General features: G+C 35.9%; 1 protein-coding gene across 3 annotated transcripts in view; it reads right to left on the bottom strand.

Moving 5' to 3' along the window:
• Positions 1-16,050, bottom strand: part of NEGR1 (neuronal growth regulator 1) — a 909,422-nt gene that overhangs the window by 195,040 nt on the left and 698,332 nt on the right. For all 3 annotated transcript variants that reach the window (XM_049703327.1, XM_012537085.2, XM_049703332.1), the window contains one exon: positions 1,078-1,198. In XM_049703327.1, the coding sequence (XP_049559284.1) occupies positions 1,078-1,198 (121 nt within the window). The remainder of the gene's footprint in view (positions 1-1,077; positions 1,199-16,050) is intronic.

Raw genomic sequence — 16,050 nt, 5'->3', positions numbered from 1 at the left:
TGAAAGAGAATATCTCCCGTAAATCCTCTTTTGATTACAGTTTAAGAAACAAAATACCTGCTTATGTCACATCCATGCTCATCCATTGTGGCAACATCTAAGTTCTTATGTGATTTCACCTGTTTTCTGTTCAGACGTTTAGCTGTAATTAGTTATGAGCCATGACACTAATAAATAAACCCCATACGTATATGTTGAATAGTATGAGATTGCCAACATTTAGCCTTTTTGACTGAAAAATGGAAAGTTCATATGGTCCAAACTAACATTTTCTTGAATACATCCCTTCCCTAGTTTTGAAGCAAAAAATATATATATTATAGATAATACCCTCCCCTCTGCATTACATCTGCCATTTTACCCAGGGGGGCCTATTCTTCTTTGATGGCTTGATAAGAGCAGGTGAAGAGATCTGACTGAGCCCACTGGTTGAAAGTAAAGAGGAAGTCATCAAGTTCTGTCTTCTCTTGTTCAACAGCTCTTGCTAAGGCTTTCTGAAGCTCCCCAAGCTCCTCTGAAGTTAGAGTAGTCCTCAAATCCCCTTGGTTAGTCATTCAACCATGTATTTTATCCCTCTACAGTCCCTTTAGTGATAGAATACTTAAATGCCACATTCTATGAAAGAAAATGTTAAAATGACTTGTGGGAGAGGGAAGCAGGTCAAAGGGTTGAGGATTATCAAGGAAGCCAGGTGGAGTCCACAGCTCCGATTGCTTTTGGAGTGCTCTCATGGAAACTGTGCCCAAGTCCTTTAAGAGCTGGTTTATTTCCCAAGTAAACATGGTTGCCGGCAAGAGCAAGGGTGTGCTGGCTCAGAAGGGAGGGAAAGAAATGAAATGCACCAGTGATGGGGGATTTGAAGGCATTTCTGAGATCATATAAACCAAAGTGGACATTTCTTCTGGATGCTGTTAGCTACTCATCCCCACCACATGGGCCTCTTCAGTTTGCCTGCTCGAGAAAAGGCTGCTGAGAATCATTCAAGCCAGTTAAAGAAACTGCTTAAAGTAAATATCTGAAACACAAACACATTAGCTCAAAGTGCTTGAAACAGAGTAATAATCACAAGGTCCTTACTTCTTCTCTCCTTTGTACCATTCAAAGGCCGGAGGCGGCATACCCGCACCTTCACATCTTATCAATCCGCTGCGTCCCGGGGCCACAGTGCCAGATTTAATTTCCTGAATCGTAGGAGCAACTGAAAAAGAAACAAAGAAAGAAAGAAACTGCGGGTAAGTTAAAATAATCTTCAACCAAAATATAGAGCACACATATTTTTATTCCTTCTATATTCAAAGTAATCTTATGTCTGATAGGCCAATGCATCACATTTTCAGTGTTTTATGCTTCTCTTACGAAACTGGTCATTTTCAGCTTCATTTTTCAAGTTGGACAATAGATGAATGTTCCCAGGGAGTGCAGAGTAAATGCAATACATTTTGGCCTTGCTTCCTATTGGAAAATGGCATTGTTGAGGGGAACATTTCATCTGTACTCCAGTCAAACTACACTCCAATAATAGCTCTTATTCACTGAGTGATGGCTGGGAGCAAGTCAGGGGGTTTGGTGCTTTACGTTCATGATTTCCTCAAAGAATACTCTAGGCGAGATGGCATTATCCCAATTTTACAGATGTGAGAACTGAAACTCAGAGAGGTTAAATAATTTGTCTAAGGTCACACAGCTACTTAGCTTCAGAGTTTGGATTTGACGTCAGACATGTTGACTCAAAGTCTGAGTTCTTTCCATATTCTGTGGTTTTCCCTACTCCCTATGCTTTAGCACGTTAGTGATTCTTTTAAATGTGGTTCCTTCTACCTAGAATGCTATTCTTCACCATTTCTACAGATCCAAGACCCAAATTTAGGGGTCGCCATTTCTATACTCTCCCTTGCTGCTCTGGCTGGAAATACCTTTCCCCTTTGAGTAGTTTATCTAAATCTCTCATACAACACACTTTCTATCTTGTATTGTAATTATTTATGGGTATGCCAGGCGTCTTTGTCACTGCCTAAAGGCAGGGTAAATATCTGATTCATCTCTGCATATTCAGAGGTCAAAGCACAGTGCCTGGCACAAAATGATACTTAAAAAGCTTCATTATATATAATATATATATAATATATATATTATATATAGCATAGCCATTTCTTTTATTCATCAAATAGTTATTGAGCCAGTGATACATACCAGGCCTTTCTCAAGGCACAAGCAGTTAAACTCCCTGACATGATAAAGCTTACGTTCTAGACGGGGGTGGGGTGGGGGGTGGGGGTGGGGGTGGGGGTGGGGGTGGATGAGGAGACAGAGTATCAGCAGTAAATAAAATAAATAATTTAAATAAAATGTTAGAAGAAATATCGTAAAAAAATAAAAGCATTAGAGCAAGGTAAGAGGAATTAGAGCAAGGAATGTGTTGCAATTTTATAAAAGCTAATCTGAGTAGGACTCATTGACAAGGAAAGATTTAAGCAAAGATGATGTAGATGAGTGAGTTTGCTATGTGAGTATCTGGAGAAAGAGCCTTACTGGTAGAGGGAACAGCTTGCAGTAAGGCTCTGAGGCTGAAGCAAGCCTGGTTCAGTTGAGAAATAGCAAGGAGATCAGTGTGACTGAAGCAAAGAGAAAGAAGGGGCAGTAGCAGGAGATAGAGTGTGATGGTTCATTTTGCGTCAACTTGATTGGGTCATAGAGCATTCAGATATTTGCTAAACATTATTTCTGGGTGTGACTGTGAGAATATTTCTAATGTGATTAGAATTTGAATCAGTGAATTCAGCAGCATACTGCCCTTCCCATGTTGGGTGCACATCATACAGTCAATTGAAGGCCTGAATAGAAAAGGCAGAGGAAAGGAGACTGTCCCTTCTCTACCTGACTGCTTGAGCTAAGGTATCAGTCTTCTGCTCTCAAACTGAGATTTACACAACTGGCTCCCCTGGTTCTCAGGCCTTTGGACTTGGACCGAACTACACCACTGACTTTCCTGGGTCTCTAGCTTGCAGACAGTAGTTTGTGGGACTTCTCAGCCAGCTAAGAAGTGAACCATTTCCTCATAATATAATCTCTCTCTGTCTCTGTCTCTCTCTATATATGTACATCATATATATATATATCACATATGTATGTATGTATATGTGTGTATAGGTATGTGTGTGTATATAGATACACACATATATTATGGGTTTTGTTTGTCTGCAGAACCCTGAATAATATATGGAGCCAAAGGAGGAAAGATCAGATAGGACCTTGAGGGCCATTTTAAGGACTTGGCTTCTACTCTGAGTGAAATGGTGAACCACTGCAGAGGAGGGATATAATCTGACTTTTGTTTTAAAAGTATCACATCACTCAGGCTGCCGTGTTGAGAAGCGACCACTGCGAGGCCAGGATGAAAGCTGTTGCAGTAAGAAGACAAGTGATGTTGGGAGCTCATACCTGGGTGGTAGCACCTGAGGCAGTGGAAAGTGACCAGCTTTGGGGTCTATTGTGAAGTTGGAGTCAACATGATTTCTGGACAGACTTTTTATAAAAAACGAGGGTGATTTCACTTGACTTAAATAGAAAGTTAGAAATACCAGTTGATTGAGATGGGTTAGACTGGAGGTAGATGAGTTTTGAAGGGAAACATTAGGAGTTGTATGCATGTGTCATTTTGTTTTTAATAGACTATTTTTAGAGCAGTTTTAAGTTCACACAAAATTGAGTGGATGATGCAAAGATTTCCCATATACTCCTTTTCCTAACACATGGATAGCCTCTCCATTGTCAATATCTCCTACCAGAGTGGTACATTTGTTGCAAGTGGTGAACCTGCACTGACACATTATTATGACTTGAAATCATAGTTTACATTAGGGTTCACTCTTGCTGCTGTACATTCTATGGGTTTGGACAAAAGCACAATGACACATATCCATCATCACGATACCATACGAAGTATTTTCACTGCCCTTAAAACCCTCCTATTCCTAAATTTTCCTATATCTGCCTATTCATTTTCTACTACCTCATCATCCTCATCAACCACTGATTTTTAAATTTTCTCCATAGTTTTGCTTTTTCCAGAATGTTAAATAGTTGGGGTCATATAGCATGTAGCCTTTTCAGCTTGGCTTCTTCACTTAGTAATATGCATTTAAGCTTCCTCTACGTCTTTCCATGGCTTGATAACTCATTTCTTTTTAGCCCTGAGTAATATTCCATTGTCTGTATGTACCACAGTTTATCCATCCACCTGCTGAAGAACTTCTTGGTTGCTTCCAAGCATTGGCAATCATATGTAAAGCCACTCTAAACATCTATTTTTTGTGTGGAACTAAGTTTTCAACTATTTTGGGTAAATGCCAAGAAGTGCAATTGCTGGATTGTATGGTAAGAGTATGTTTAGTTTTGTAAGAAACTGACAAACTATCTTCCCGCCAGCAACATATGGGAGTTCCTGTTGCTCCATGTCCTCACTAGCATTTGGAGTTGTCAGTGCTCCAGATTTTGGTCATTCGAATAGGTATGTAGTGGTATCTCATTGTTTTAATTTGCATTTCACTGATGATATGATGTGAAGTGTCTTTTCATATGCTTATTTACCATCTGTATATCTTTGGTGAGGTCTTTGGTCCATTTTCAATTGGGTTGTTTGTATTATTTTTATTGTGTTTTAAGGGTTCTTTGTATATTTTAGATAACAGTCCTTTATCAGATGTGTATTTTGCAAATATTTTCTCTCAGTCTGTGGCTTGTCTTTTTTTTTTTTTTTTTTTGCGGTATGGGGACCTCTCACTGTTGTGGCCTCTCCCGCTGCAGAGCTCAGGCTCCGGACGTGCAGACTCAGCGGCCATGGCTCACAGGTCCAGCCACTCCGCGGCATGTGGGATCTTCCCAGACCGGGGCACGAACCCGTGTCCCCTGCATCGGCAGGCGGACTCTCAACCACTGCGCCACCGGGGAAGCCCTGTGGCTTGTCTTTTTATTTTCTTGATATTGTGTTTCACAGAGTCAAAACTTCTCATTTTAACAAGGTTCAACTTATCAACTATCTCTTCCATGAATTGTGCTTTTGGTGTTGTATCTAAAAAGCCATCACCAATCCCAAGGTCATCTAGATTTTCTCCTATGCTATCTTCTAGTTTTATATGCATGTCATTTTCCATAAATATTTTCTTTCCTACCAATTTACATTTAACATAGTACATATTTCAAATAACACTATGGGAAACAGTTCAATACAACAGGAACCTAGAAGGTGCAAATACTAATTCATTCAGACAAAAGATCTGAGTAAGTGTGCACTTTGGATTTATTTTAAGTTTCTTTAGAAAGCAATAAAAAAAGTACAGAGTTTAATGATTTTTCAATATGCAGTGAAAGTGAAAATTGTAAACACTCTTACAACAGAATATTGCCTTTCATTTTAAAAATACCTGAGCAGAGTAATTTTCTGTTAAGGGTGATACTTCACTTCGAAATTATAGCACCTCTATTTCTCTGTGAGATTCTTATTCTTAATAGTAAAGGTTCAATTGGAAAAAAACTTGCAAATAAATATTTTTATAAAAGTGCTTGCTAATAACTTGGTGAAAAATAATAAAAAATGATTACCAGAGAAGTTTGAATAAGAAAATGTTATGAGATAATACACATACACACATTTATAAATACACAAATACAAACACATGCATATCTCTAACTCAATATAAGGAACCATTTGATAAATTTTAACTTTCTTTGTTAAGCAAAGATTCACATCCCCCCCTTATAAGGCAATAAAATTACAAAAGATATTTATAAATGAAAACCCTCTTATTGTCAATTAATATGATACTCTTTTGCTTGTGAGAAGTATAAGTAAGATTATATTTTTACTCTTGTTCTCATAGGCTTTCATCTCTTTCTCTCTGTCTGTCACACTAAGAGGCCATAATCTTTTATGATATCCAACTATTATTGAAGATGAAATAACATATGCAACAGGAGATCCATCACAAGCTTCTATTGATAACCTGGTTAGTTTAATTACTCCTTGTTTGTCAATGGGGCCATGACTCATTACAAACAAAACCATGAAATCCGGAACATTGCCTGAAAACCCAGGCATAATGAACCGAAATAAAAATCTAATTTGTCATTAAAAGGCTATCATGCAGTACAGTGTGCATATGGCTCAGCACTAGGTACCATACAAGTTAAAGGGGCATGATCATGTTGTCTAGGGGGTTCACAGGCTGCTGTGAAGGACACTGAAAATGGAGAGATACTAAAATGACATATGGAAGCCTAGATAAAGAACAAAACAGGAATTAACACTTGTGAATAAGAAAAAGGCCTAAGAGCATTTTGTGCGTTAGAGAATTAAAGGGCTATGGGGTGTAAGTAATAAATATGGAGAGGGAAGTCTTAAGTAGATTTCATTTTGAGGCTAAAATTATAAACTTGAACTTGAAAGCTGTACTGATTTTTCTTGGGGACATGAATGAACCCTTATGCTATTATTTTGCCTCTTCTGAAAATGACTATTCAAGAGGAAGAGGATTCATCCACTTATTTATTCTTCATTCCTTCATCAATTCAACAAGTATTTTTACTGAGGACTACATTAATGAAAAAATAACATTCCTGGCCTCACAGGGCTAATATTCTTGACTTTGTATGTGTGTGTACATGTACATGAATATGCAAACAGTAAATACATAAATACACAGTACAAGAGCCATATGAACTAAGATGGAAACTGAGCAGGGTAAAAGAAAAATGAATGCAAAGTGGGTTATTTTATATGGTGCAGTTACAGAGCTCCTTATTGATAAGGCAATATTTGAGCAGAGAATTAAATGATATGAGGAAAGGAATCATGTGGTTATTTGTAGGAAACTATTAAAATAAGAGGAAACAGAAAAGTCAAAGACCCTGAGTTGAGACCATTGAGGTAGAAACATGCTCAACAAGTTTGAGGAGCAGCAAAATGGTCAACATGACTTGAGCAGGTGAGAGGAAGAATCCAGAAGAGAAGGTTGGGTGGGTAGCTGGAACTCAGATTCGGAGGGTCCAGTAGCCCATGGTAAAGCCTTTGAATTTTATTGTAAGAAGATGAGGTTTTGGAGATTTTGAGCAGAGGTGGGACATGGTTTGATTAACATTTTATGCAGATTTTTTGGCCAATGTATGGAACATGTTCTGCATAGAGGCAGAAGAGGAAACAGGCAGAACAGCTAGGAAGCTGTTGTAGTAATCTTTAGGATGATGAGAAAATCATTGGCCAATCCACAGAAGAGGCAGGAATTGAGAGAAAATTTAATTAAATAGGTCATTGGTCACATTGGACCTGAGTCAACTCATTTTAGTTAACTAGCAGTGAGAAGACATTTTTAGTGAAATTCCAAGTTTACACCATTCTGAACCACATTACTTTGTATAAATAAAAGAGTTATATGGCCACTGAAATGTCTAATAAAACCTAATAAGTTTCTTTTCTAGAGCACATCCTAGAGACTGTGATGTCCATATATGCCTTATGAATCTCTTATAGTATGGAGCTTTTCCAAATTTATGAGACCACAGAATTATAGAAAATTTTATATTGGAGTTCCTGTGGGCCTAATAATTCTTGGGATATATTCTGGATATGCTGGACAGTTGGAAAAGTAGATGTCTAATGTCTATTCCACATCCTATATTATGTGATACATGAGTTTTCAAGTCAACAGTCATCACTGGTTCAACAGACTTCTGTGTGCTTATGAGCTATAATGGACTAATGAGTTTTATGTGATGAAATTATTTGCATCAGAAGGATAGGGTCACTTGTTTGCTGGAAACATATACCTCATAACAATTATGACTAATTAAATCTCCAGCTGGAGCTGTAACAGTGAATTTTATGTATGCTTGGTTAAGTTGTACCAAACACTCATTTTCCACGGGAATGTTCCATGTTTTAGGAAATCATATTGGGCTCTTCCTAGAAAAGACAATCAAATGGTAAAACCTGAGTGGTTGCTCGCAGGGCTTATTTCTTTCACCTTCACTATAGGGATTTTTATTTCTGGAACTGTTTTTCCTTCCGCGGAGATAGTTTTTTTGTTCTACTCAGATGTAACTTCTTTTAATTACACCAAAGCAGCAAAGAAGGTGATTACTTGGGCCCCTCAAATTCATAAGTACAAAGGCATCCTTTGGAATAGACTGATTTATGTGCAATGCTGAAATTTAGGCATCCCGCCCTTGTATCAAATTGTATATGGTTGTGAGCTGAAACAATTGCACAGTGAAAAAAAATCAATTTCAGGTGAATGTTATTGGACAGATGTGGGGAATGGCAAAGGACAGATGTTGGGGAAGGTCAACAGTGAAAGGGTCAAGAAGGGATATTTAACATCTGTGTGATTAGATGCTCATAAAAAAAATGAGTCTTCCCTTTTCATCTACTCAGTGGGATTATTTCCTTTTATTGTTTAGCCAGTCATTTCAGGATGAAGATAATTAAATGTTCTTCATTCAAAACTCCAGGCTCTGCAGGTGCAAACAACAGAACCTCTGCGCTTGGCACCCAACAAGCCTAATCCAGATTCAAGTTTTCTTAGTTACATGACAATAGCCACAAAGATCTTCTTCCTCTCTTGCCATCCTCAATGGGAGCTTTGGTTTTGTACAAAGTCTTATTATCAAAAAAAAGAGTGAATTGGAGAATTGCTTTAATAGCTTTAGTGAAGTGAAGTAGCTTCAGTGAAACTTTAGAATTTCAAAGGCAAAAGAATTTGATCACCACCCTGCCACCTCAAAATAATGGACAATGATAAAGGTGCCATGTTAAATAATTACAACAATAAAGAAGAGTGAGAAATAATAATGAGAAGTGAATCATGAAGAAATCCATCCTAGAGAAGCTACATAGGAGAACACTGTGGTAAATAAGCATGTTGACCTTGATCTAGATTCTGAAACTTGTGAGCTACATTAAGGCAGCCTTGGTCAAATGCAGTTTTTGAAAAAAGAAAATTAAGGTTTCCAGTACCTACCAGAGAACACATCATGTAAGACGTGCCTGCTCAACACACTACTGTTACAGGTGAGGATGATGATAGTTGAAAAATTTCTTCCTTGAAGATAGGTTGTAACTCAGGGTGGGAAATATACGAAAATCTTTCCAAGGTTGTCATAGATCTCACAGAAATGGATCACATATCAATAAAACATTTCTATGAAGTACATATGTCCTTATCTTATGGACTAATTTGATTTTAAAGAAAAGTAAGAACTCCATGCTCTTGCTAAGAGAAAATTAAAAAAATATATATATAGTTTTTTTTTTTTTTTTTAATCAAACTACTGTAGTATAGTTAAATCATAGTCTTCATGACATAAAGGACTTTCACATTGATTACACCTCTGGTCAGCTTTCACAGGGAGTGAAAATAATCCAGTTTGCAAGGTACTTCCTGCTTCCCCAAGACCTTAAACATTTACACAGTGGCAAAACAGTGTAGTAAAAAGGCCCCGCTATGCAGTCAAGAAAAAATGGTTCTAACATTTATCATCTGAGTTACTTAACGCTTTTAAACTCCAGTTTTTGCGTCTGTAAATAGTGCCTACTTCATAAGATTGCTATACAGACAACGTAAAACACTTCTTTTAAAGTGCTTACCCTAGTGTTTTGCACTGAGCAGTCAATAAAATCTTTGGCTATTATTAAACAGAATTATTACAAGTGAATAGGGTATCACAGCTATGTTCCCTTTAAGAGCATAGAATCATGATAAGATACAGATAGAAAAGGAAACTAAGTTTTTTTTGTTGTTTTTTTGGTTTTTTTTTTTTTTGAATCATTGTCTTTGTGCTGCAAGCATGTGATTAATTTAATTCAAAGCTAGACTAGTATATCACTTTTTACTCTCCCAGAATTCCATCATTATCCTGCTTTTTTACTGTAGTTAACCAAGAAAAATTTACCTTGTAATGCATTTGTGGCAGACCTTGTCTTATGTCTCATTGACCAAGAAGTAAGAGGCTTGGGTTCAACAATGTGATGGAACATCAAAAGTGTATGGAACACATAGGTGTCCCTTCTAGAAAGATGTGTAACTGTGGAGGTATGTCATGTGTTAGGGCATATACAAAATAAATGTACTAATTCAGTTAAGCATATGATGAGGTCATTTTCTCTTTCAAAAGAATGACAATGATAAGAATTTTGCATGTAAACTAAACTTCAATATTCATTATGACAGTGTACTAAGCTGTGATCTCTAATTCCCTTATGTTTACACAGGTGTATAAAAAGTAAAATATTTTGTAAAAAAAATCCAGAACTAAGATCTATAACTGCGTAGTAAGTCCGATTTTAGGGGCATTGGTGAAGGTCCTAGCACTGGTCCCCTAAACCCTCAAAGAAAAATCTGTGCATTGTTTAACATTACAACATAAGGGATTCTTTTCCTAAACTCATGGTTTAACGCTATTGTAATATTTAATCCTTTCAAGGGAGTTGAATATACCTGAGCTTTTATTAGTCAAAAATATTGTGGTGTGAATGATCTTATATTGTGTTATGAGTGTACATCTGTGAGAAGACGTTTAAGGATGGATGGTTATGTTATTTGTGACTCATGAAGAAGTAGATAAAAGAACAGGAGAGAAAGGGTTATATAATGAGAAGTTTGTTCGTGATTAGGCAGAATTCATTCATAACATGCTTTTGGCAAGGGTCGGCACTACTGAAATTACAGCCTGAAGTAGCTGTCCCCTTGTAGTCAGCAATGCTCACTCCAGTGATGCATCCACTGTAAAATATGTCTGAGATTTATTGGGCCACTAGCTGTATCAATAGGAATTAAATGGTTCACTGTTTTCCTAGCTGTTCACCAGACTTTCTTTCTTTAGACTTCATTCATGATTTGCTCTCTTCTCTGTTGTCAGTCATGCTGAATTATAGCTGTATGTGATTGATTTGGATACACTGAACAAGTTTGCAAGAACTGTGAAGTTGGGATTCTCTAAAGGCATCTCTTTTCCCAGCACATATGATCCTGTAACAAAAGTTGTCCATCGTACAAACCTTCAAATTCTTAAATATTTGAATGCATTCTTCTCATATTGAAGCTGTTATAAATTTCCTGATATAAAAATTATTTTTAGTGAATCCTCCCCCCCCCCCAAAAAAAAACACAGATTAGAAGAATTCAGATGCTTTCTATAGATTACCTGTAAAATATGAAAATATCCTTGGGACTATTTTTCTCATGGGGAAAATTTTCTAGTTGTATTAATCAGTTAAGATATGCTGTTTAAGCCTCTATTATGTTTATTGTCATGCTTTAAGTCATGGTACATTTTTAAAGCTTAATATTTATCTCTCAGGATGTGAATAAACTAGACTTATATATAAATTTAAGATTTTTGCAGTTAATCAGTGTAAAATAAATGATAGCAATAAAGATTTAATCTGTAATAGATGGTGATAGCATTGGTAGAATCTTTCCTTAGGCTAATTTTTAAGCTGTTCATGTTTCCCTCTGGTCTCAGGGCCAGCTTCCTCCAAGCACCTACTGGTAAATCTGAAGGCACCAAGGACTCTTGGGATGGTATAACTTCTGACCTCTGCAGAATAATCACTGGATCAGATTTCTTAGTTGACTGAATGGTTTATTATTTCTTCTTGTTTCTGTGGCCTTCAATAATCTTAAAATAGCACATTTTAAAAGTTGATTAAAATTCAGTTATTAAAATTGTTTAATTCTGAGAGATGAATAATTCATATTACTAATATATTCTAAAGAATTACTTTCCAAACACACTGTCTTGGAGGGAAAGAAAAGAAAGCCTTTGAGTAGCTAGAAAAAAAAATGGGCAGAAATTAAAGAAAAAATAAGATTTATATTACAGAAATCTAATTGTAAACTACCCATTTCTCCCTGCCCACTGCCCTCAAATGTATGAAGGAGAATGTTGGAAGTCTAGCAAGACTATAGGAAATATGTTAAGTGAATGAAATTTTCCAAGACTATAGGCACAGATTCTCTAGTAAGAAGATGAACATTAAACTGAACCACTTTTACCTCTTCATTTATTTCGAGTTGTCAATCAGCTGTGTGCTCCGACCTGCAACCTGGAGGTTTTCCTGTTATATTACTTCTACATGGTTCAAAGAGTAAAGCCACAGAGGTCATGACTGTGAAACAGATGTGCTTTATCCATAGACTTGCCATGGACTTATGAACAAGGAGAAAAACAACCTAGCAGGAAGTGATACTAGTTGTAGAATTGAGAGGTAGTTTTTCTTCCTATTTGAAAAACACAGTCTTGGACACTTCTATTTATGGAGAACGAAAGCTAAATCAGAGCAAACACAGTAAGTAGTAACTAAGACCAAAAGTATAAGAAGACAAAGTGGGAGAGACATTGTGCCTACAAATAGTGTATCTTAAAGAAATTTAAAGATGTGGGACGGAGGGGTGGTAAAAAAAATGTAATTTTCAGAAACAGTAGTATGGGTTTATTTGGGACTAAGAATGTTTTACAAGGGAAAAAAAATGTCATCCTTCTTGAAATGATTAAATAAAACGTGGTTTGAGAAAACTCTGCCTAACAGCAAAAGCAATTTGACAACTGATGGGTTTGTCAAGAAAGGAGAAGTCTGACTAACAAATAAGAAATTCCATGTCAGCAAGAGCAGCACATGAATAAATTATTAGCAAAAATGTTTAGGCTCTTTCCTCTTCTGCTCAGAAATAATATATATATGTATATATATATATATATATATATATATATATGCAGCTGATACCCTCCTTATAATCTCAATCTTATTTAGTGCCCTTTAAATCGAAATCACTAGATTCCTCTCTATTTACTGCTCTCATCCTGCAAAGCTTATCTCTGCATTTGATGAACAGTTGGTATTACCAGTTTAACAGTGTCATTACAAAATATTTCAAAGTCTTGAGGGAGTCAATAATATTGTAGGTTCTACCTTTAAAATGCATCTTATCACTCCTCACCACCCCATAACTCTCATGCTGGTGCAAGCTAACACTACTTCTTGCTTAGAATATTGCAAGTCTCCTAACTGGCCCCCTTGCTCTCTCCACAGGCCATTCTCAATATAGCTTATGTTTTTTCATCCCTTTATACTTAGTTAGATGAATATATATGTATAGATAATGCATAATATATATTAATAATAAATAATAAATACATGTTGAATATATTTATTATATATAAATATATTATATTTATTTATATATGTAATTAAATTTAATATATTCCTTATTTAGATATGGTTTGGAACAAAGCATCTGAAATTAAATAGCTAACTTTAGCATTTCATTTGTATGTACTATATACTATCACATGTAGTACTATATAACTCAGCATTAAAATACTATGTACCTGGGAAGCAGAGTTCTAGAAAAAATGCAAGCAGTATTTGTCTATGGCTTCCACCAATATATGGTGCCTAAGAAAGCAATCACAGATAACCTTTAAGCTTATGCCATGTTTCAGTCAGCTATTGCCACAATAATACTATGTAACAAATCACCACCTCATTTTGGTGACATATAACAACCAACATCTATTTCTCACTTATGTGTCTACTCTGTCATAACACCCATTAGTCAAAGCAGTCACATGGTCAAGCCCATCATCAGTGGGGCTGCAAAACAGTATTCCATCTACATTTAGAGGAGGTTGGGAGTCAACATTGCCAAGGAACAATCTAGACTCTTACTTGTAAGTAGAATTTTCTTTTCTTTTCTTTTTTTTTTTTGGCCACGCCACACGGCTTGTGGCATCTTAGTTCCCCAACCAGGGATCAAACCTGGGCCCTCAGCAGTGAAAGCATGGAGTCTTAATCACTGGACTGCCAGGGAATTCCCAAGAATTTTCCAAAGCCATTCGGGCTAAAAGTCTCTTCCATACTTAAGCCAAAGAGAGTTATATATGTCTGCCTTGAAAAGGAAAGTTTTTTATCTTCTGCTAAGGAAATGGACTATCTGAAATGAATTATGGATTTCAGAGTAAGCTAATGTGAGGAATATCTGACTGAAGATATACCATAGAGAACAGAGCTGCCATGGAAACCAAAAGAATAGCAAGTGCTATGCAAACCAAGTACTGTGGAAAGCTAGCATGTCAGGAAGATGTTGTTAGAGCACCCCAGAAAGGCTGATGAGGACTCACTTTAGGAAGACTCCCCGCTTCTTCAGCCATTACAAATGAAATGCATTTGAAAATTGGGAGGTTTTTCCATGTTCCTGTATCATCTACTGACAATAATTTTTCTTGAGTTATTGTCTGTTCTCTTAATCATTTATTTACTCAGTGCTATTGGTCAAGAATAGATTAAAACTCTTGCCTTAGAGAAGCTCAGGGCTCTAGTGGAATTAAAAACTGGCCAATGACGTGTCATAATCTTCTGTGTTTCTTTAACGCCTAGCCCAGTATGAGGGACATAGTGAACACTTAAAAAATGTTCATTGAATAAATGAACGTGATGAATGATAATTTCTATAAAATATTATAATTCTATGACTTGCTATAATTAATCCTCCAGGTTTTTCAGCTCAATACAGTTAATTCCAATGAGTTAGATTCAATGTTGTGTTTATTATGTTTATGTAATATATAATTGATACTTAAGTACATATGTATTATATTGGTAAATATTGACATCATTGCCATTTGTAAATAATGTATATTTCTTAAAGAATTTTCTAATAGAGACATTTTTTTGAGCAGCATATGGAAATAACAAAATTTGGGGCATATTTCACCTAAAATGTAATCTAAAGCTAAAAATTTCTTTGAAAAAGTTCTACATTCTAGAAATAAAGGGCTGTATGTTGGCCAAATAAATGGATATGCTTGCTAAGGAAATGAGTATTCATTTTGACTAGAAATCCTTGTTGTTAGTTGATCTGAAATATATTTATGAGTCCAAACAATTTATTTACTTTGTGTGTAAATTGCAGGATATGATTATAAACTAGAAAGGTGACCTGTATATACTGGGCATATTAGAAGCAGTTTATATGTTTGTGTATAAAAGAAGCAGGATGAATGGTTCCAGAACAATGTTAGAAGCAATGTGTCCTGCTTCTATTATCATTTTGGTTAAATGCTCAGTTTAGGATTTCTGCCTGAATCTGATTTCACCATTTCTTTTTTAAAAGTGGAAATTCATAGTAGGAGGTGAGTATGACTATAATGTAAAAAGTGTAAAGACTTGTCAAGACAATGCTCCCTGTTGGGTCTATTATCTTCAGGCTTTTTCCAGTGTGTTCCACTGTGTGCCCCATGAAATAATGGTCCATTATGGTTTTATGTTCTTCTTACTGAAGTAATCCTATGAGGTGGTCTAATAGCATCAAATAACTATTTCAATGTGGTTTTGTGCATGTGTGTGCATGTGTGTATTAGCTCTGTTCCTTCCAAATGGAAATAAGCCTGTATTTGGTAACTAAACCAAATGTTTCCAGGGCATTTTAAATGCATAATTCATAAAAACCAAAAATGGTAAAACAATGTACAGACTCTACTGGCATTCATTTAGCTATAGAAAATATGCAAAACACTAGGTAGAACAGGTTTTGTGTTTTACATTTTAATGAGCTTTGGGATTTTCATGCATATTAGTTATGTTGCCCTAATTACTCATTATAATTCTAATGTGCATTTTATATTTAATTGCAATGCTTATAAAGATTTGGTATGGACAGTAAATTATTATAACTAGCATGTGCATAACGATTATGAACTGAATTTATTAACTTTTATACCAGGATTCTGTGTTAGTAACTTTCAGTTTCACCTTGGTGATTAACCACATTGTCTGATTAAACAAATATTCGTGTGGAATTAATTGTAAATGTCAAACTTTTTTGCTTTTTGCCAATTTTCATCAAATTTTATTTTTAGTTTCCTTATTTAATTACTAGACAAGCTCATTTCAAAATATTAAAGTGTTATTACTTTTCTTAATTATTTAAAAGACTGTAAACTTGTTAACACATTTCAACAGGGAGCCCAATGTCAGATGATTAGAAGTTTTCTGCTAGG

Source organism: Orcinus orca, chromosome 1 (genome assembly GCF_937001465.1).
Source record: "Orcinus orca chromosome 1, mOrcOrc1.1, whole genome shotgun sequence".
Lineage (NCBI taxonomy): Eukaryota > Metazoa > Chordata > Mammalia > Artiodactyla > Delphinidae > Orcinus > Orcinus orca.
Note: the sequence above shows the minus strand (reverse complement) of the source record. Positions and strands in the feature narration are given on the sequence as shown.